Here is a 22,188-nt window from a genome sequence, read left to right on the forward strand (position 1 = left end):
AAAATTACAAATGTCGCTTGGTATTTATTAAGTAATTAATTATGGTTACAAGTAGGTAAGTTTTGTTAAATATTTTGACGTCGATGTATAATATTATAAACTTCTTAATAGTCAACAATAATGCCGTGTGTCATCTACATTTTCCACCATTCCTCGACACGCCGTATACACCATATACTTTAATAATAAAATTTAATCCGATTTCTTTATTTCGTAGGTAATCAAATACATTTGAAGATATTTAAAAAAATCGTTAATTAAATGAATCTTTGTTTATAATTACCCGTAGTTATGGCCAATAAAATCTGTATTTTGATTGTTTGTCTGTGGTTTGCGTATTCATTTTCAATAAATATGGCTGGTGGTGAAGTTGAGCTAGCTCAAAGTGCCGAGCCTGGCGGTGATACTATCTTCGGCAAGATCTTGAGGAAAGAAATACCTGCAAAATTTGTCTATGAAGACGATCAGGTACTTAATAACCGTTAATCTCCAAGCTAATTATTTTATCTTAATTTTTTTCCGCGGCAGGTTACTAAAGCTGAGATGGAAAGATTTGATTCCCCTTATATTTTAATGTGATAATTATCATGTTGTACATTAAAAATATTACAGTACACTTAATCAATAAATAAATTCAAAACTTATTAAGTACATTAGTAATCAAGAATTATTTAGATTTTAGGTTATGTTGTTTTGTACAGTCGAGAGTGAAAATTTGTTTCTTTTTTTCCTAATTTGGGATTGAAAATCAATATTACCCAGCCAAAATGAAAAGTACTTCTTGAATCTAAAGAATGAATGTTACATTTCAGTGTGTTGCTTTTCGCGATGTAAACCCTCAAGCGCCAACCCACATACTGGTGATTCCTCGGAAGCCAATTCCGCAGCTGTCGAAGGCTGAAGACGCTGATGAACAGCTCTTAGGTATTCCATATTTTTTTTCACCTGACTAGAAAATCTAACCGCATATTACGATTTTAATCCACTGTATAACTGTGTTCATTGTAAACCTTCAAGAAAGTTTGTTTGTGTAAATAGTCACTTTTTGGGTTTGTTTTAGGATCTGTTGTTTTTTTTCTTTTTATAAATAGTCTATAATGTTTTCGACCGAGGTACTTGGTATCCAGGCCATGCAATAAATTTAAAAAAAAACATGTTACTGTAACGCCTTTAGAGTATATAGAACGGGAGACGCTATTAGCGTTATTTCTCGAACAAAACTTTCTGCCACTTTTTGAGGGGCGGGGGGTAGTACTATAAGCAAACAGGTGCACTCAAATGCAAAATTGAATTGTGTCACTATGGTCTCACACAAACAAAAGTCTACAACACTAGCTTATTTTTACAAATACACAGATAAAATACATGTCATGTCCGTACACAGAATAGGCCTATAAAAATAAATCGATTCTCATGAATATACTAGAGACGGAAAGTTATCGACGTGACGGTGTCGATTTGTATTACGGTCTGGTTAATCATGTATATGAAAAATGTAATGCCACTCTTTGTTAGATTGAATGTAGTGAATTTCTTTTTCCAATTTTGTGTGTAGTGTAACAGTGGTATTGTTTTACTTGTATTTGCCAGAGGAGATTGCCCATTAACTTACCAATAAATGGATAACAATAAATACAATCCAAAGTCTAATCCAAAAACCGCGAAAAAATGTCCGGAGTTTTTTTTTCAGTTTACGGCTTTTCGCGGTCATCGTTGGAGCCAATGACAAGCTTGACTTGATGTATAGAAATATTTAAAAACTAAAACATTTCATTTAAACTTACAGTTTCATTGCAGTATTGCTTAATTTTGTTTGCCACAATTTATGCCCAAAAATTATCCATATTCCGCTTCTTCTGGAAATAACAAAATGCACCATATTTAGCTTCTAGTGAAAACTACTTGAACACAAGAGTGATGGAGTAGTCTTAATGTCAATATTAATTAATTTTATAGTATTATGTTGAATTTTATACGAATTCACTTCAAGTAATAAGAGTTGTGCAGATATATAGGTACATACAAATATTGTAAATGTGTAAATAGCTGTGCCTCTCTGTTGGTAGTTATGACGTGCTGTAAGAAATGTATCGATGATTCGAATTTCTAGATTCCAACTAGAAGTAAACTCAAAGTTTCATAATTTCGAAAACCGATTTATAACAAAACCGTTATGCTTTCAAGGGATTTTGGTTGCTTATTACAAAGAAAAGATTAAGTTAGTAATAATCCTAAAATAACCCAAAAAAAGTACTAATGGGATTACAAAATTCGAGCAAACATTACTTCGGGCAAATATATTTTCGGACTTCTGATTGATAACAGTAAAACGAATACAACAATATTTTGTTAGTTATTTATTATTAACTTAATTTTAAGTTAAATTAAAGTTATTTAATATTATTTAATAGAAGTCATTTTAAAAATAAGATTAACATTAAATCAACCCTATAGTTTCTTTGTTCTAAATCTAAATATTTCAATCGCTTGTGGTTCGAAAATTTAAATTGACGTAACGAGTCTCTTTCTGTCTTTTGCTTAGCCTACACAAGACATGCGTGTATGACATGTGTGTGCGACGCATGTCTTGTGTAGGATAAGGACAGTTAGCTATTTGATTATTTTTATTGCTTTTGTAATTTATGTGGATTGTATGTATATGCTGCTGGTATATGTACTTTTATTTTTTTTCTTACAGTACGGCATGATTTATGATGATTTGTATTAAACAATTACAATTTATTTTCATTATTTATAATTTATTACATTATTATTTTAATATACAATACGACGGAGAAATCAATTTGAATAGACTTGGTTACATAATCTGTCGATAAAAATAGGAGCTAAAAGAGTGCGTCTCTTGTCTGTAACGAAAAAACCGCGTCCATGAAGTGCTGCATTTTTGTCTATAGTTACCTGTTAGTAAATAGGGAACTTCATAGGCATGATTATATCAAATGTTCGAATGTTTTCAAATATTTTTTATGTAATCGATAAATTGAATCATGTGATCATTGTGAAAAAAATGTCATAAAATAGAAAATTAGCAAATAATGTAAAAAATTGGTTTTATGTATGGAATGTAATTCCACCTGTGGCTAGACTGGATGCAGTAGAGATTTTTTTTGCAAGTTTGTATAGCGCAAAACGACATGTTTCGTGGAGTACTTGACGCGTTGAATTCGATAATGGAAATGAAAAAACATCGATTTGAAAGTAGTGTTTATTGTGCGATAGTTGTTTTGTGCTTGTACCTTGCCTATCAATGACGCCTCCAGTCCTATATGCTCTTAGTGTAACGCAAAAGTGCCAGATTAGGCGATTTTTCGCCATTTAGGCTCAATAAAATAATTATGGGAAAATAGAGATGAATATACTATACGCGAAAAACAGGACGCGACGACGCGACACTTCGACTTTGCGCCAGAGTGAGTTGAGCCTTAGGCTACTTCGAGGGGTCGCGCGGCTAAAAAAGTGATAGGCGACTTGACGATATTTAGGCTATTTTTTAAATAGGAAAAGGCGACTTTAGGCTACTTAATAAAACGTCGGGAACTGTAAACTTGATTTTGTATTTTGTGGGGAATGGAGTTGTAAAACAACTATTTCGAGGTTTCAATAGTTATCCGTGTGGAGAGAATCGGGACAATAAGATAGTTCATATTCTCCAATTCCCGGCAGCAAGCAGAATTGCTTTCCTTGATTTTTAGGTATTTTACATAAATTGGCGAATTAACTTCACAAAAGTCTGGCAACAATGCTGTAAGGTAATATTGTATGTGTACATCATTGTATGCACGTACGTTTTTGTGGGACCATTTATTATTTCACAAAGCTTAAAATTTCACATACAATTTTAACACATTATGTGATACTGTCGAAGCTTCCTTGAGTTTTCGCATATCACAAGCTTATTATTTTTTCTCAAAAATGCAGTCAAAAGTGCATGTCAGAAAGTAAGGGCGGAAAAATGAAAAGCTGAATGAATTCCTTCGTTAGTCATTACCAAACTCAAAGGTTGTATTAGACCATTGCAAAAGTATAAAATGTGGCAAAAAATAGACATTTCATTTGTTTCACTTATTTCCTCTTTGTTATGTAAAAATAATTTTAGTGGTTTGGTCGCACGGTCACGTGTGACGAGAGAAAGTTCAAATAAACGGCTGAGTAGAGAGTAACTGCCAGATTAGCAACTTGCCTGTCCAGTAATGGACGTCATTCGTCTGAAATAATGAAGCGAGGTTCTGATGTTTTTTTTTATATATTAAAAACAAAATGTAGTTTCCTTAACTACTAATAACTGATCTTCATATCATAAAGAAACTTGATAACTTTACAGTTTCAAAAGCGTGCTTCCTTTTGAATTTTGAACAATGACATTAGTTCGTGCGTCAGAAGGAGAGGCTGGCAGCGACATTTGGCATTTTGAAAATCTGGCATTCTGCTAATCTGACATTCTGCCCGTTTGGCATTTAGCGTTTCTGGTATAAAGCGTCAAAACGTATAATACAAGCCGCCAGTAATACTAATTTGCTTCCTCCAGGACACTTGCTGACCGTGTCACGTAAAGTCGCCCATCAGGAAGGACTAGATAAGAGCGGTTTCCGTCTCGTGATCAACGACGGGAAGTACGGAGCTCAGAGCGTGTACCACCTGCACATTCACATTCTCGGTGGCCGGCAAATGAAATGGCCGCCTGGTTAATGTTAGTCTGATTAAATTTAATTTTATGACGGTGCGAAAATAAAGTTTTTGTTAATAATTAGTTGTTTTAGTCTTTACTTATCTTACTTAAAAGTACATTTTTATTTGCAAGATGTCTCAATGTTCGCAGAATGAATCAGCATGTTGCTCAGCTGATATAGATAATATAGATAACTTTTAATTTTTATGATACCAAGTAAAGGGACGAACAAGTGCACCTGCGCTGTAGTGCCACTCGGAGCTTTAATTCGCAAAGATTCAAGGGGCACTACCACTGCGGCTGTCACCCTGAGACAGTTTACAAGTTTCACGTGCCTATAATTTCACCAGCACCTTCAGGCTGGTTTCAGAGTAGTGCGGATTATCAGATAGGAACACTGGAGCGGAGTAACATGTGAGGCGTTAGAACGTTGTTTTACAGTGTCGCGGATTGTCCCCTTCGAAACCGGAAAGCAGTAATACTCACATTACACAACGTGGCAGTACTTCCCTGGACGAACTCTATCACAAGGAGTTCTACTGCTACGACCATCGAGTATATAACATTTCTGGTTATATACGCGATGGCTACGACATATATATATGTATATGTTACCGGAAATGTATGTAATCCGTCATTGTATACAATTCCTAGGAAATGTATGTAATTCCTAAAATTATATTAGACACATTTCCTAAATAGCAATCGGAAATGTAAAACATTTGAGATTTCAATGTGTACGCGGGGATAGCGGGGCGAGGGGAGGGTATTGCTTCGTCTGATCAGGCGATCGCTCTAGTGCCGCGTAAACTGTCAGTGCGTACGCGCGTCGCAGTCCCTCTGGGCAGAAACGAATCGGATTATTTAGGTTAAGTTAGGTTTTTTTTATACAAACGCGGTAGTCACTCTGGGCAGAAACGAATTGGACTATTTAGGTTAAGTTAGGTTTTTTTTTATACAAACGCGGAAGTCCCTCTGGGCATGCTCTGGGCAGAAACGAATCGGATTATTTAGGTTAAGTTAGGTTTTTTTATACAAACGCGGAAGTCCCTTTGGGCAATGAGTGCTTTAATAAAAAATATTATTCTCATTTTAACAACGTGTTTTATTACAGAAAGCATTATTTTTATACATTTCCTAATACGATATTGGAATTATATACAATTCCTAGGAATTGTACACATTTTCTAGGACATTTATGTAACACATAGTTTTTGTTTAATAGTTTTTGAAACAATATTTTATACATTTCCTAGATAGCTTCGGAATTGTATACATTTCCTAGGATTTGTATACAATTCCTAGATTTCATTCATTTCCGGTAACATATATGTATATATACATAATACAATTTTATTAATATGTAATTAACTGAAATAAGTTTAACGATGTGTTCATACATACAAAATAAAAATTTACCTTCTAAAACGTTTATTCCAAATAAGTGAAGTGTTACTAAAAACAATTGTCTACTAAAGTTTTATGTGGTTATGGCTCCGTCGTCGGTTGGCGCATTTTAATTTGGTTCTTGTTGATTAATACTAAAATTTTGTTTGCTTCAAAAAACATTGAATATTGGTTTATCATTTCATTTTGTTTTACTGGCGACACTTAACAAACAGACTGCAAAGTCCAAAACACAAATTAGAAGAAAAAGATAAAATATCTTTTTCTTAAAATTATAGTTGTAAACAAACCTTTTAATCCCATTTGTGTTTAACACTATTTATGTATGAAACTGCTACAAATCGTACGTGCAAGTCGTGATCAAAGTACATGCGCCAACCTATCGCGCGATTAAAATACACATACGGCTATCCTATGTATGTACCCACAAAGTAATTGAATAACGGTCATTAACGGTGAACATGTAACGTTACACGCTGCAGATTTACTCTATAAAAGAATAAGTTTAAGACAGACTATTATAATACTAACGCAATGGTTTGAAATAATGCCTGTGGTCATAGCCAACAAAATCTTTTTAATGTATTTTGATTGTTTGTCTGGTGTACGTATTCACTTTAAATTTTTATTTTAGTATTCCTATTCCATTTTCATTCAGCGTAGTGAAGGAGCAGTAACTTAAATGTGACGTTTTCAAGTGTAAATTTATTTTACTTATGGAATAAATAATTTTTGACTTTAACTAGAAAAACCAACCGCATATTACGATTTTAGTCCACTGTATAAGTTCATTGTAAACCTTAAAAAAAAGTTAAAATCCTGTATGTGTAAATGGCCTCTTATTTTGACTTTGTTCTAGGTTTCTGTTTTTTTTTAATAAATGATCATAATGTTTTGGATTGATGTACCTGGTATCCAGGTCGTTTAAAAATACGATGTAATTAACATAATGTAAATAATATATACTCTCTCTAGATATACAATGTTTAATATTAACCTGCATGATATCATTTCAATTAATGTTGCTGAGCAACCAATTACGGCAGGCTTAAAGAACACTTATGTTATCAATGCTTATTATTTTAACTAGCTCTGCCCACGTCCTGCTCGAGTAATTGGAATTTAAAAAGTGCCTACATAAGTAGGTGATTGGGGTATGTAGTAGTTTTTAATAAATATTTAATTAGTATTAGCGGTTTAGTCGCGCGGTCATGTGTAATTAGAGAAAGTGTAATTAAACGACCGAGTTGACTATATTCGAGGCAATAGTAACATTATTTGTTTTTTCCAGGACACTTGCTGACCATCGCACGTAAAATTGTCCAACAGCAAGGTCTAGATAAGAGTGGTTTCCGCCTCGAAATCAACGACGGGGAGGAAGGAGATCAGACCGTGTACCACATGCACATTCACATTCTCGGTGGCCGGCAAATGAAATGGCCGCCTGGTTAATGTTAATCTGACTGAATTTAAGTTTGCGAAGGTTCGAGAAAATAAAGCTTTTGTTTACAACTAGTTTTTATTTTAGTCTTTATTTGGTTTAAAGCAATACTCACATTACTGCGCGGCGGCAGAAATAAGTTAGATGCCGATGATGAACTCTACAAGGAGTTTTACTGCTATGAAAAACATATATACAATTTAATAAGTATGTAATTTTTTAATAAAGTACGTTGTTTTCCATGTGCAGATTTCGAAAAAAATCTACAGTGTTCATTCCTTAGAGGGTGGAAAAATTAGTCTTAAGGTTTATTCCAACTGTGTAACTTGTTTTTTCTTTATTAAGAGTTTTGGCTTGGATACAAGTCCTTTGAGCCATGTCTTCGTTGAATTATCGGGATCCTCAAATATTTTCTATTGTAGTTCTAGTCACATTATGTTTTCAGTTTCTCTTAGATAACTTAGTTCTCTAGTTTTGGGTTTTCTAAATAGTCTTTTAAGCGGCGAGAGTCAATATTTATATTTTCACTTTCACTTAAATCGCATCTTCACTTTGAACAAAAACTTCTAATTCGTAATTATTGAAATTTTCAGGATATAATCTTTTGTAGTTTGATTTGAAATAAGAACTATAGTTGTAACTTTCTTCGTCACTGTTTCTTTCTTTGTATTTTCTTCACAATATTCTTAAAATAAAAACAATCTTTTAAAAACTGTACTTGAAACTTCAAAGGACGGCCATTTTTTCATATTATAAAAACAACTTTATTTTATTTTTTTGTTGTTGACTGTACTGAAATTTTGTTAGCTTCAAAATTGGTAACATAGAGTTGACATCGCCACGCCATTTTTGTTTTGTTATGCAGAACACTGGTATTCGCTCTGGACCTTTTGGAGGGAAAAGTGTCGTTTTTATTTTGACTTTCAATTATTTTGTGAAATCTAGTTTAAAGTGGAATAGGATAGTGCTATTGTGCCTTAATCGAAGATTAAAACGCGAAATTATACGAATCTCGAACTAAAATACACTTATCGGCCCGTTTTAAGAAACCCCGAGTCAATCCAAGCACGCCGCCTCAAATTGCCTATCCTCTTTGTGGCGGCCATATTTACAGAAACATAATTAAACTTCATGTTTAGGCTGATGGCTTAGCCAAAGCCTTAATAAATTAAAAAAAAAAATTATGCAGAACACTGTTGCCAGATAAGGCGATTTCTCGGCATTTAGGTTACTTTAAGTGGTCACGCTGCGACTAAAAAAGTGGTCGGCGACTCGGCGATATTTAGGCTATGTTTAAAATAGGAAAAGGCGATTTTAGGCTACCAAATTGTATTGGGGATTTTGTGGAGAATGGAGTTGTAAAAATAACTCATTTGGGGGTTTGATTATTTTCGACGTGTGGGAAATTACTGCATTGCTGCTTGCTGACATTAGGGAATATTTCTTTCACCAATGTCTTAATTTTCTTACCCTAATTTCTTAATTTTTAGGGATTTTATGACTTGGGCGAATATCGGCTACTTAACATACGTAAATTGGCGAATTAACTTCATAAAAGTCTGGCAACACTGTGACAGATACACACGCAAGCCTGATTTGTATTGTAGTATCCTTCACTGATTTGTGGGCCGATCGATGAAAATATAAATATTTTTACAATAACATCTGTTGAAATGAGTGAAAACGTGAGAGTGACTGCTATTTTCAGCGAATTTCAGAAAAGTCTTGACGACGAGCAGGAATTACGCGAGGTAAACGACCAATAAATTCGTCACTATGTTTTATGTATTCCCTTGATGTTTGTTTATTTATTTCGCATAAAACAACTACAAGACTTATACACTAGTAATACATATGTTACAGTCTAGGACATACATGTATCTTAAGAATAGTGTTTAAATTAATAAAAGACCTACGTATTTATAAGAAAGTAATTCTCGACAATGTTGTATTTTAGGTTATACGCAGCATTTGCAAAGAAGTGGACCAAATATCACGGGAAACTACAACCGTGCTCCAAGCTATACATCATAGCGAGGCTGGAGGTGAAATATTATTTATTACCCTAAGAGCTGTCTACCTTTTCTTCCTTTGTCTAGTACATGTCTACTAGACAAAGACAGCAACTGAAAGTATTTTTGCGCGTTCATATTTTGACGTTATACATACATATCTATACATCATAGTGAGGCTTTTTTGTATTATTATTTTATTTGCGAGAGAAGACGTTTTTGGTGGAGCGGCCAGTGCTGCACCTCCCAACTATAGAACAAGGCCTCCATTTAACCGTTTGACCATAGTTGATGGATCTAGAAGTTCCGCAATGAGTGGGCTCAGGTGGCAGGGATAGACATTCTTTGTGATTAGTTTTATGTTGGTCAGTCTCAACAGCCACCGATAACTTGTTTAGATGATCATGGATCTCTTCATTACGAGTGAACCGAGGGGCATTGTCTGTTGCCCTTAGGATACAATTCTGCACTTGTGGGAGGCAAAAGTATATTACTCTCGCTAGCCACACCCCACAGCTGAATACCGTATGTCCAAATGGGTTATAAGAGGGAGCAAGCCAAAAAAGTTTTCTCCAACTCCGCCCAAATTTGTGAAACAAATATATGCCTGAAGTTCGAGTGACATGCGACAGGAGATGTTGAATTTTGTGCATTAAAGTACCAAATTCGTTTTAACGGAATAACTCTAAAACTAAAGGGATTAAAAAAAATCCGTAGTGACAGTTCTCCATCATGCATAAATATAATTAATTATCTAATTTTTGTCCTAATAATCTGTAGCATTTCGAGGATGAATCGAAAAAATATCAAAATTAGAGGTCATTTGGTGATTTTTATCTATCGAGGAAACTTTATTGTTTTATGTTTCTGATTAGTGTCTATGCTTGAATATATCGTGTAGTTACTCATACAATATTTTATTTGTAACTTTAAAGTGGATATACCCCTCTAAAATCAAATCGAAGATTAGGAATTTTTCCTCTGCTCCCTCTTAAGACTGAGTTGAAGATTAGAAGTTGAAGGTTACAATATTTGCAATTGACTTCATATCTTTTTCGTTTCATGTGATGCTTCCATGTGAGATGTCTGTCCAAGTGAAAACCAAAACACTTCACACAATCAGAATGTGGTAATGTTTCATTGCCAAGTCTTACTGAATTACAGTTTCCTTTTCTCAGTGCAAATGTAATAGTATGAGATTTGGTGGTACTGGCCCGCATGTGACATTTACAGTAAGATCTAGTAGGAATTGGAGATTTGTGCTAGCTTTAACAGGATTCCCGTCAATGTACAAAAGGGCTATATAATCAGCGTATGTAGCAACTGTGATTTTATCCAATATTGGCAAGTCCTATATAAAGATGTTATGCAGAACCGGGCCGAGGACTGAGCCCTGTGATACACCTGCCAGAATATTGTACATGTTTGATCTCACTTCTCTGTGTTTAACTTGGAAGGAACAATCCGACAGGCAGGACTCTATGAGAAGAAACATTTTTTAATCTTTTTTTTTTTAATGTAAGTGCCCATTTGATCTGCATCTCACCTAATGTAAAGTGACGATTACATCAACGATGGGGCTTGCACACCTAAATAATGCCTATTCACTCTCGCCTTGAAAAGGTCCAAGTTATAACGTTCAGGGAACAAGTTTGCAGGCGGAGAATTCCACTCCATAGCCGTTCGCCATATAAATGTAGAAGCGTAATGCTTCATGCGAATCTTTGGATTATCCACAACATAGGGGTTTACAACCCAACGGATTTACTACCTGCTGCAGCACAGCTACAGTCAGCGTTAAACGCGTTTTTCTCTCTTACTGCACGGAAGTAAAGCTTTTTTCTGAGTAGCTCAAGCCAATACCGTGTCGTAAGTGTGATCACTGATGACACTTTATTGCCCATAAAAACTTAATGTTAATCGTTTTAGTGAGTGCAGCATGCACTCGTGCAAGGGAGCTGTTCGAGAAAGCACATGACGGATACGGCAGACTCAAGAATGTTGTGCCCTCTACAGATTATTACAAGTAAGTTCCAAGATAAAGAACTTTTTCGTTTTACGCGAAGGCCACGAGCAGCGACGCTTCAAGCGAAATTGCTTATTGCTACAAACGTCAATTTTTTTGAAGACGGAGTAAAATGACAGTTCGTTGCGCAAAAGTGATGCCCGTTTGCGAGCAGCTATTGATTGCAGTCGATAAATATTCTATCAACTATCAAAATATTGATCACGCTTACGGAATTAATAGCCGAATTTGGTTCATTTGAATCATCCTCGACTCATCCAATTACTGTGCACAAGTTAATTTCAATTGTCAATTTTTGCAAGTTCATACATATAGTGTGTATTTAGAACTATTATGATTATGAAAAATACGAAGAGGAGACATATTTTAAAGTGTTTCATTTTAGTTTAATATAGAGAATCAAATCCGGTTATTCTTGTTAAAATACTCGTATATATGAATAAAAATTGATCTCGATGCTAGTTCTTCGCCTTCTTAGTCTTCGCCTGTACCACGGTGAGTGCTCTGAAGAGTTATTCAACCTTATCCCTTCCTCTCCTTTCCATCAGCGGACCACCCGTGCCGGACTGCGTTGCCACAGTTGGACGGTCAGTTCAATACCGTCCCGCACTAAAAAGTTTGGCAATTCGTTCTTATGCCGAACCATCAAATTGTGGAACCAACTCCCGGCGCATGTATTCCCTCCCCTCTATAACATCGGGTCCTTCAAACGTAGTGTGAAGAAGCATTTGGCCAGACCGGCAAAATGATAGTGACGGAGTGAAGATATTTGTGTTTTCCATCCGTTACTCTCATCTCTGGACTGTATTCGCACTTTCCATCAGGCGCGGTGCAGTCATTTTGCCGAGTCACAATAAAAAAAAAAAATAAAAAAAAAATAGTTGTCCAACTGTCAGAATAAGAATAAAGAAGGAAATAACGTATTAGTACCTTAAGTCATTAGAACTTCGTAAAATTCACAATTCAGTAATTTTTGGCTAAATTTTATCTTTCACAGTCTATCGATGAAACTATCGACAACAACTACATAACTATTTAAAATTTTATGAAAACTGGCAACCCTATAAATGTCATTTTACTCCATTTTCAAAAAAGACAGACTTATACAAATTTATGATTTTATTTATAAAAGGCCTCAAAGTAGCGCTACAACTTAAAGCGAAATTCGCTACGAGCGAATTTTCACAAGAGTTACGTGAGTTTTTTACGGGCATAGTGTGTACGATACTGTCGCTCCGCGCGTCAGCGTTTGGAACAAATTATTTTGTGTTTATTTGATTACTACTGAAAACAAATAGTTATTAATTTGCATTATTATTATTAATACATATGAAACAATATTAACTAGACTTCCCCCCACCACCGAAGACGCTGTAAGCGAATTACCAAACTTCGTGGCTGTATTTTGTTTTCACGCTTCATTTGTGGCAGAGGCAGCCAATTTTCGTACAACATCTAATCTGCAATTTTTAAATATACCTTAATTAAATGTTAACTATTTTTAGCGAGGTTGAAAAAGAGGGTGGAAAATTAAATTCATATTAATTTATTTTTTGTGAAATTACTCCACTACTTTGTTATAATTATTAATACAAAGATCGAACACAAAAATTCATTCAATCAACCAATCGATCAACTTAAAATTTTCCCGCCTATTCTTATAAATGCACGCAAAAATATTATCATTTTTAAAATGACCATAGACAATATAACATTTTAAAACAAAAGTTTTTTGTGTGTAGACCTATGGTAGACCTACACACAACACGCGATTACTGAATTTGTATACCGATTTTGAATGATTCTTTTTTGTTCCTCAGTATTGGTATTTGAAATAAAAATTTATACTTTATAAAGACAACTGTCAAGAACAACCCGATTATTTTTGTTTCTTTGCTGAGTACCCAGAAGACCTTGCCATATGTGTGTCTGCCGGGCGGGTGTCTTTTCTAAGAGACACATCAGCAGGCAATAAAAGTAACGGATATTTTCAAGATTCTTCAATGATCAGGTACCAAGACCATTGGCGGTTCATAACGCAGCGGTACTGCTTCCTCATAGCGCTCACCATCTGGTTGGAGAAGGGGATCTTGGTCATGCACGCTACTGTTGCAGAGATTCTTGGCAGTAAGTGGCATTTAACTAAGTCAGTTTTAAGTAAGTGCTTCAAAATCTTGACATGCCCATCGAAAAAAATTATTAAAAAAAATGTAAATGTAAAAAACTTTTGTTTTTAATTTCGCTTGTATTCTTTGTGACTTGTTGTATTTTTCCTGTACAATAAACTATTAAATAAATAAATAAATAAATAAATTTTATTAAAAATATTTGATTCAATTTGACGAATTTCTGCTGTCCCGATTTTTCTCGTCCCATACAATGAAATGATCCTTACATAAAACATATCGATCGAAAGCTCTGAGTGGCACTGCAACTGTTATGATTGCCACTTGGTGTAACGGGCTGGTGTCCGCAACTCGACGTCAATGCGCCTATTTTGCGCGTGGTGGGTGCAGGGTTCCTACTCGTGCCACCCAAAATGTTATGGATAGGCGTGCCGCTTACCACCAGGGCGCGACTTAGTATAAGTGATTAATAAATTCTTTTGAATTTTTTTATGACTTGGCCGTATTTTTTTATACAAAAATATACGATAGTATTTGAGGTACATCTTTTGGCCCGTTGTATGGAAGAAAAAATGGATCCTATCTCCGCCTGTTTTTATTTTATTCACATTAATTGTCAGCGCACGGGTTGTGGGACGCTAGGGTTGTCCACCAACACCTCACCTCCTAAAATGTAGGCTTGCGTTGATATACCTCCCTAAATGCCTTAATTATGATGCCTAGTATTAAATTAAATGTAACTTGCTTACGATGGTTTATTTCTCGAGCCCGAGTACAATGGAAAACGAGAGCATACAAAAAGATTCCGCGCTTATTTATAACATTTCTTCCCGCCAAACACCACGTGAGGAATAGTATTGGCTATGACCAATAATAATACTAAAAAATGACAACAGATAGCAGATTACGAGCCAAGGAACACCCCGGACACTCCATACAACGGCCGAAAATTACTTACCTACTACTACTACATACAGCAACGCGCTATCTGCACACGCGCAAATGTGTGCGTGCAATAGAATCCTAATAATTACACAAGTTCATTAGGTATTTAAATCGATATAATATTATATTTTTCATTAATTGACCAACTAGAAAAATATTGAAGATTTATTTAAAAAATGTATTAAAAGCACTTAAAATATTATATTTTGGACAGGTACCCTTAAATAAAGTAACCAAAGTATTTGAAATGGCGTGTCCAAGTTTATCACTACCTAGTTACTGGGTACTTAATATTTATCTGCAATACAAATTGAAAATTCGAGAAGCCTTGTCTAGCTCACGAAGTTATGGCGTCTTATAATATTGATATAATAAATCTGCATTATATATTACTCTGCACTAAAGAAAACAATAATTGAATGAGTCTCAGACATAAGTTTTTTTACTTACTTCGTTTCATCTTTCAAAAAACGAAAGAAATTCTTCTCATTATTCCGTTTAGATGATTATAAACAGCAGTACACAGCACAATTCACGACCATTATAAATAGTAACGTAAAATGATGTTATATATTAACGAACAAATTTCGTAATGAATAAAATGAAAACTACATTCAAATATCAAAGCCGTCTTCGTCGTTGTCGTTCAATCATGTGACCGTCAATGTGCGGGGCGTGCTGCGGTATCTAAAGCTAGGGAGGGGCGGAGTGTCCGTTCTCGTTACTTAATTATTCTCTGCCAAGGATATTGTTGCGATGCTGTCTATGGCATTACGAAATAATAATTGGCAACACCAATATAATAATCTCAGTACAGAGTACTAAAAAAACCGACCTCAAAAGTACGTGGAATTACGTCTATTTGCTAAGTTTCATTGAAATATCCCCTAGTTCGCCACTATACAGGAGTTGATACTGGAGATAATATATCGAGGTATGGTCAAAGTATATCGAGGGAAAAACGCCTTGAATTGATGAAATAGCAAAATCAACTAAATAATTGCTAAAAGTAATTGCTCCTAAATTAAAGTTAGGCTATTATAAAAATGAATCTTCATGCGTCAACAGCCATCCTTTGAGGTGGATGATTTCCTTCAAAATGAAATGGGACCACTATTGAAGTACCCCCTTTCCAACAAAAAAAGAATCATGAAAATCGGTTCACAAATACCGGAGTTATCGCGTTACATACAAAAAAAAAAAGAAAAAAGAACACAGTCGAATTGAGAACCTCCTCCTTTTTTGAAGTCGGTTAAAAATAAATTGTTATCTGCAGGCTGCAATTAAAATTTCTCAACAATAACAACTTTATAATTGAATGAATTTATATAAGTATAACAGATTCTATTTAACAGTTAACAAAAGTGACACAATTCATTTATCATTTCTTCGAGTGTGATACAATGTACAGTGTAACGTGTAGACTATGACCCGATCATGCAACCTAACACTAGTTAAAAAACTAACTCAGTTGTTTGGTGTATTGCAGTTAGTGCTGTGGAGCAAAAGGAAGGTTTTCATTTGGACATTGAGGACTATCTTGTTGGGTTGCTGACCATGTGCACAGAATTGGTAAGTATGTTCTCTTTTGCAATAATAGAGTACAGCTAATTATCCCACTAACCAAGAGTGTTTAATCAGGTCCATGTTGCTGTCCGTATCAACACATTTATTAGAATCTTCTCTTTAGTAGCAGTAGAGGTCCTTGTGAAAGAGTTACCTATTTCTGCCGCCAAGCAGTAATGTGAGGATCACTGTGTTCCGGTTTTGAAGAGTAAGGGTGCTGGTGAAATTACAGGCAAATCAACTTATGTCTCAGGGTGACAGGCACAGTGACCGAGTCCCTCAGACCTTTGCAATTTAAAGCTCTGAGTGGCACTGCAACTGCTTCATAGCAGGCGTGTCACATCACAAGCTTTTCTTGTTCGTCCTGTCATTTGGTACCATAACAAAAATTATAAAATGCATGTGTACTGTGTTGTTCATTTAAGGAATAAATTATTTCCATTTCTTTATTATACAATAGCTATTATATATATTTATTATGTTTCAGTCCCGACTAGCCGTGAACTCAGTGACACAGGGTGACTATAGTAGACCTTTGCAAATATCAAAATTCGTCATGGAACTCAACGCAGGATTCAGGTATATATATATTTTATTGAATATCATGATATTTTTACTACCATAATGTATATTTTTAATCAACTTAAAAAAAAAGAGGACATTCTCATTTTTTTTTGTTGGATAGAGACCACAGTGTTGGGCAAGACATCAGAGATGGCGACACCATGAAAACCGGTGTGCAAGCCAGTCGATCACAGAGGCCATAATTGTGATTTGTAATTAACACTCTCTTTCTTTGTTTTAAGACTGCTGAATCTAAAGAACGATCACCTGCGCAAGCGCTTCGATGCTCTCAAGTACGACGTGAAGAAGATCGAAGAGGTGGTATACGATCTTAGCATCAGAGGCCTGTTGCCCAAGCCCATAGTGGAGTTAGATACGCAGTAGCATATCTAACATTTTGTAAAAGTGTACAATATTCACTTGAAGAGGCTGACAAACAGGCTGTTAGAAAAGTACATCTGAAATTTTGTGATAGCAAGATAAAGCTCTTTAGTGAATTTACCTTGTTCTACGTGGATAGTATTGCTTCATGAAATTTTAAACGTACTTTTTAACATTATGTATATAGGGTGATTTTTAATTAGTTAGCTAGTATAGGATTTTCCATCAAGGGCGGGTAGATTTTGACAGTTCATAGCGGCCATGTTGTTGAGGCTGCTTTTGCCAAATCTGTTGTTTATTTTTCAGTCACTAAACACAAATCATCATGGCAAATTACAGCGTCGAGCAACACCTGCAAATTATAAAAATTTATTATAAAAATGGGTGTTCTATTGTCACTTATCATGATTTGTCTTAAGTGACTGAAAAAGAAACAACAGATTTGACAAAAGCACCCTGAACAACGTGGCCGCTATGAACTGTCAAAATCTACCTACTGGAAAACCCTTTAGTAATCAGCAAAGACTGGGGTTTATTTTCCTCATCCACAATTTTCAAAAAGAAAATTACGTTAATATATTTCGTTTGTACGAAAAAATGTACAAAGATGTTGATCACCATGACCCAAGAGCATAGTATATTTTCAGTTAGTCATACAAGAAGGTATTATTATAAGAATCATACTATAATACACTTCCGGACATACAATTCGAGCGACCTCGCATTTTCAGTGTTAAATGCCCTCAGCATAAATAAAGTTTGATTGATCAAAAGCTATTATGCAAGTTTGAAACTGTATACTATACTCCGTTCAACCATTTATTTAACTTTTGACAAATTCGCTCTGGACCTTTTGGAGGGAAAAGCGTCGTTTTTATTTTGACTTTCAATTATTTTGTGAATTCTAGTTTAAAGTGGAATAGGATAGTGCTATTGTGCCTTAATCGAAGATTAAAACGCGAAATTATACGAATCTCGAACTAAAATACCCGTATCGGCCCGTTCTAAGGAATCCCGAGTCAATCCAAGCACGCCGCCTCAAATTGCCTATCCTCTTTGTGGCGACCATATTTACAGAAACATAATTCAACTTCATGTACCAAAAAAGAATAATGTACCAAGACTTGGCTGTATGGTGTAAAACCTTTGCCTTTTCCTTTATGGAAAGAAGAAAAAAAATTAACTTTTGACAGCTCTAATTCTAATCAATTAGTGATGTCTTAATGCGTTTCTGATTCGGTTTCTTATAAACAATCGATTTTATTTATGAAGAAGTTGTAATCGTGAATGCGACCTGGTTCAAAAAAGAAGATATTGTCTGATTGGGACCGTGATGTTGCGTTTGAGAATTTGTGTACTCAAGAATTAATAATTAAGTATAATAATGATTCAAGTGAAGATTCCCGTTCATATGGAGAAGAAGCCGACGATTCATTATAAAAAACAGTAAATTTTTATTACAATTATTTATAATTTATTTGATTTCATTATAATTTATTAGACAGGTACCAAAATTTATCATCTTGAATAATCTTTGTTACATAATCAATTGACTCGATAAATATCGGGGCTAAAGAGCAGATCTATTCACTAAAATTAAAAAATAAGGGTCCAGGAAGTATTGCATTTTTTTGTATACGGTGTTGTATATCAATAATTACGGAACTTCGTAGGCATGCATATGTCAAAAGTTAAATGGTTAGACGAAGTGTGAAAGTCATTACCATAAGTCCTAAAATTCAATATTCAAATGATCTTTATTTCATTGATAACCAAATTACGCTTAAATGGTCATATTGATTAAACTCTACTGCTCATTCGTAAGGCAGAGTCCCCTGAAGGGGTTGGGGTTGAATACATTTACAATATCTTATAATGACACTATCTGCATGAGCTAAAGCTGGTCACTACCACGGTTTCTTGTCATCCAAATACGCAGAAGCTGGCCTTGTTGACTATTTGAATTTGTAAAACAGAGGAAAACTTTTTCTTATCATCCTAGAACCATGCCCTTGTCTGTGTAACCTCCTTTAATGTTATTTATGTGAACTTTACCTCTTTATTATGTGCTTACTTTTATGTTCTTCTTTATTTGTTCACTGTACGCCATTCTTGATCTTCCTCTCTTTCTTTTTCCTTCTATTTTACCCTGAATTATAATTCTCACAAATTCTCAAATGTATCTTCTATTGTGTTTAAAAGATTTCTTTCTTTCAATGATTGCTAATATTTTGTAATGCAATGTGTACTCCACAAAAATCAGGAATTGAATCTCAGAAGCATAGTTTGTTTTTGTTTTTTTTTTAATTTAGAACAAAACCGTTAGAAATAAATAACTAATTCTAAACACTTTTTAACCGACCGGCATTTGTGAAGCGATTTTGATGATTTTTTTATGTTTGAAAGACGGTACCGCAGTATTGGTTCCATTTAAAATTGAAGAAAAAATGCCATCTGTAAGGGTGGCAAACTAGGGGATGAAGCCGGTCACGTTCCAGTAACCGATATTGTTAACTTTTTAGTGCCAATTTTTATGTACATATAAGCAAAGTTTGAATTCGGTTCCTTTTTTTTTTAATAAAAATTACTTACATTTGCCATAAGATTGTTGTATTACTATAAACTTGTCAGCCTTTTCACATTGATATTAGTGCTAAAAAAATTCTGCACTTTATTATCTTGTATATATAAGATATGTAAACTTGAGTACAGTCTGCAAGATTAGCTGATTATATTGCAAAATGTTTTTTATTTATATTTAAAACTTGTGCTGTAATACTTTAACCCTTTCCGTGTCAAAAAGACTGTTAAGAAATATTGTTTAAGTACACTTTTTATTAGATAACCTGTTGTTTTATTTATCTACTTATCCGAAAAACATATCGCCTTGTTATAACAATGCTTATAACAGGTTAAACCCATAAACATAATCATTTTACAATTAAATATTTGTTGTAAATCGAGTTTTGTTAAAATTTAATAGTGTCGCACCCTTGGTGCAATAAGGACACATCTGCAAAATGTCAACTTTTCAGGAAAAGATTCTATGAATGAAATCAAAACTTTCATGCTTAAATAAGACTTATGAAATTTACCATGTAAGTACTAATTTCTTCATTAGTACATTACTACTAATTTCTTCATTCAAATCCATCTAAAAAGAACCTGGAGTCGTGTCGGGGCAGTTCCAGCACGTGCGTAGATTCTTATTATATACGAAGTGTTTTTTTTAAATGGGACAGTATGGGAAAATCTGAAACTGTTAGGAACCACTAAAATATTTTATGAAAATCTGACCAATTTGGGCTATCCCGATTTTTACGTCCAATACAACGAAATGATCCCTACTTGAAACTGAGTCGATTAGCACTAAAAAAATTTTGATCGATTTTTTTTAAATCTGAATTTTTTTGAAATTTTGAAAATTGATTTGAATTTTATTCATTTTCTCAATTTCTTGGACAAGCGTGAATTGTCCAACGCTTGTCCAAGAAATTGACTATGCCAAAATTGATTTCACAAAAAGACAATGGTTCCTAAGACAGTTCCCCATTTAAAAAAAAATCACACAATATATTATGTATTAGTAGTAGTAGTCCCTTGTGAAAAAGGGTGCCCAGGGAAGTACTGTCACCTTACCTATTTCTGTCGCCAAGCATTACTGCGTTCCGGTTTTGAAGAATAAGGGTGCTGGTAACATTAGGGTGCGTTAAAATGCCCGTTGCAGTGCACTATTATTTTCATACAGTAGCTGGGAACGCTGTCGCAGCACGCATGCGCCACTTATGCAGTAACCATTAGTGAAGTACGTTGCGCCACTGTAGTGCTTCTATAAGCGTCTTTTTGAAAGCGCCAAGTAAAATTATGTTTAATGCTTTTGTAATTGATAAAAAATATGGGTTCCGCCATTGACTTACAAATAAATGGACGACGGGTCTAATACAAAAACCACGAAAAAATGTCCCAAGTCAACCTATTTAAACGTAGTGACATGTAAAGGAATATGAAAAAGCTAAAACGTTAAATTTAAATTGTAATGTCATCGCAGTACTGTCTAATTTTGCTTGCTTCGCTGTCAGTCGAACAAACGAAGACTAACGCGTGAATGACGCTCTGCATACGATTTTAACGCCCTATAAGTTCGGACACTTTTTAGCGCGGACCCGACGTCCATATAATTGTAAGTCAATGGGTTCCGCCCACAATTTTGAGCAGAAATAGGTTAAAACCGGCACTTTGGATAAAAGCCGAGCGGGATTGAGTTTTTATCCACTGTTCATCTCTGGGTATAAACCTAAATACAATGTTGTGTAACTTGAAAAATAAAATGGATCCGGCTTTGGATATTCGAGGGAAGCAATTAGAGCTTGCTTTAGTCGATATTTAGTTAATGGGGAAAAACAAAACGCATTTTAATCAATCAACATTTACTTAAGATAAATAAAGCAAAAAAGCTGTCAGTTCTACAAAATAAAAAGTACAATCAACAAAAAATCTTACAGGGTATAAAATACTGCTAGCCGAGTTACAATGTTGTGAAAGTGAATCTACTACATGGAATGGTTGACTTTGCACAATAGAACTACGATGTAATTTTATACGCGCAGACGACGCGCGTTTACGGCGTCGAAGACGTTCGAAAGGCTGATTGTTGCGTTTGTATCGACTCAAACGCGCGTAAAATGCGATACAAACGCGCGTTCGAAGTGCATTTGCGTCGAATCAAACATCGCGTTGCAAGACTGAGGAAAGGGGCAAGGGAGGGGCTACGTTTACATTTTTTTCTTTTTAAAAATCACTAATAAAGCTAGCGCCAGCAGTGTTGTCTCGACAGACGCCATTATGCTACTATTAAGAGTAGTAGTTTTAATTTTAGTTTTGTTTGGTAATTTCAGTTAATTTTTGAAATGAAGCAACTACTAAAGTGTAAACTCTAGTGGAGTATTATAAGCTTCTTGCTTGGAACGCGGTGTGTGCGCGTTTGATGCGCGTCATCAGCGCGTATAAAATACGTCATGTGCATAGGCTCTTAG

The 22,188-nt window shown here is 34.9% G+C and overlaps 2 protein-coding genes across 2 annotated transcripts; both read left to right on the forward strand.

Moving 5' to 3' along the window:
• Positions 1-319: 319 nt before the first annotated feature.
• Positions 320-4,775, forward strand: LOC113227597 (histidine triad nucleotide-binding protein 1). The gene is made up of 3 exons (XM_026460554.1): positions 320-468; positions 813-924; positions 4,547-4,775. Exons 1-3 carry the CDS (start codon positions 355-357, stop codon positions 4,705-4,707), a joined length of 387 nt encoding a protein of 128 aa, XP_026316339.1. The 5' UTR covers positions 320-354; the 3' UTR covers positions 4,708-4,775.
• Positions 4,776-9,127: 4,352 nt separating this feature from the next.
• On the forward strand, positions 9,128-17,380 carry LOC113227573 (translin). Its single transcript, XM_026460527.1, has 7 exons — positions 9,128-9,286; positions 9,493-9,580; positions 11,477-11,573; positions 13,585-13,700; positions 16,134-16,216; positions 16,698-16,789; positions 17,017-17,380. Exons 1-7 carry the CDS (start codon positions 9,209-9,211, stop codon positions 17,156-17,158), a joined length of 696 nt encoding a protein of 231 aa, XP_026316312.1. The 5' UTR covers positions 9,128-9,208; the 3' UTR covers positions 17,159-17,380.
• The last annotated feature ends 4,808 nt before the right edge of the window (positions 17,381-22,188 follow it).

The sequence above is a fragment of the Hyposmocoma kahamanoa genome, unplaced genomic scaffold, assembly GCF_003589595.1.
Source record: "Hyposmocoma kahamanoa isolate Upper Pololo Valley unplaced genomic scaffold, ASM358959v1 211, whole genome shotgun sequence".
NCBI lineage: Eukaryota > Metazoa > Arthropoda > Insecta > Lepidoptera > Cosmopterigidae > Hyposmocoma > Hyposmocoma kahamanoa.

Excerpts from the sequence above, each read along its gene's own strand:
- LOC113227573 (XM_026460527.1), top strand. The coding sequence starts at position 9,209 with ATGAGTGAAAACGTGAGAGTGACTGCTATTTTCAGCGAATTTCAGAAA. Across the intron at positions 11,574-13,584 it reads CCCTCTACAGATTATTACAA|GTACCAAGACCATTGGCGGT; the intron begins GTAAGTTCCAAG and ends TTCAATGATCAG. Across the intron at positions 16,217-16,697 it reads TGACCATGTGCACAGAATTG|TCCCGACTAGCCGTGAACTC; the intron begins GTAAGTATGTTC and ends ATTATGTTTCAG.
- LOC113227597 (XM_026460554.1), top strand. The coding sequence starts at position 355 with ATGGCTGGTGGTGAAGTTGAGCTAGCTCAAAGTGCCGAGCCTGGCGGT. Across the intron at positions 469-812 it reads TTGTCTATGAAGACGATCAG|TGTGTTGCTTTTCGCGATGT; the intron begins GTACTTAATAAC and ends GTTACATTTCAG. Across the intron at positions 925-4,546 it reads CGCTGATGAACAGCTCTTAG|GACACTTGCTGACCGTGTCA; the intron begins GTATTCCATATT and ends TGCTTCCTCCAG.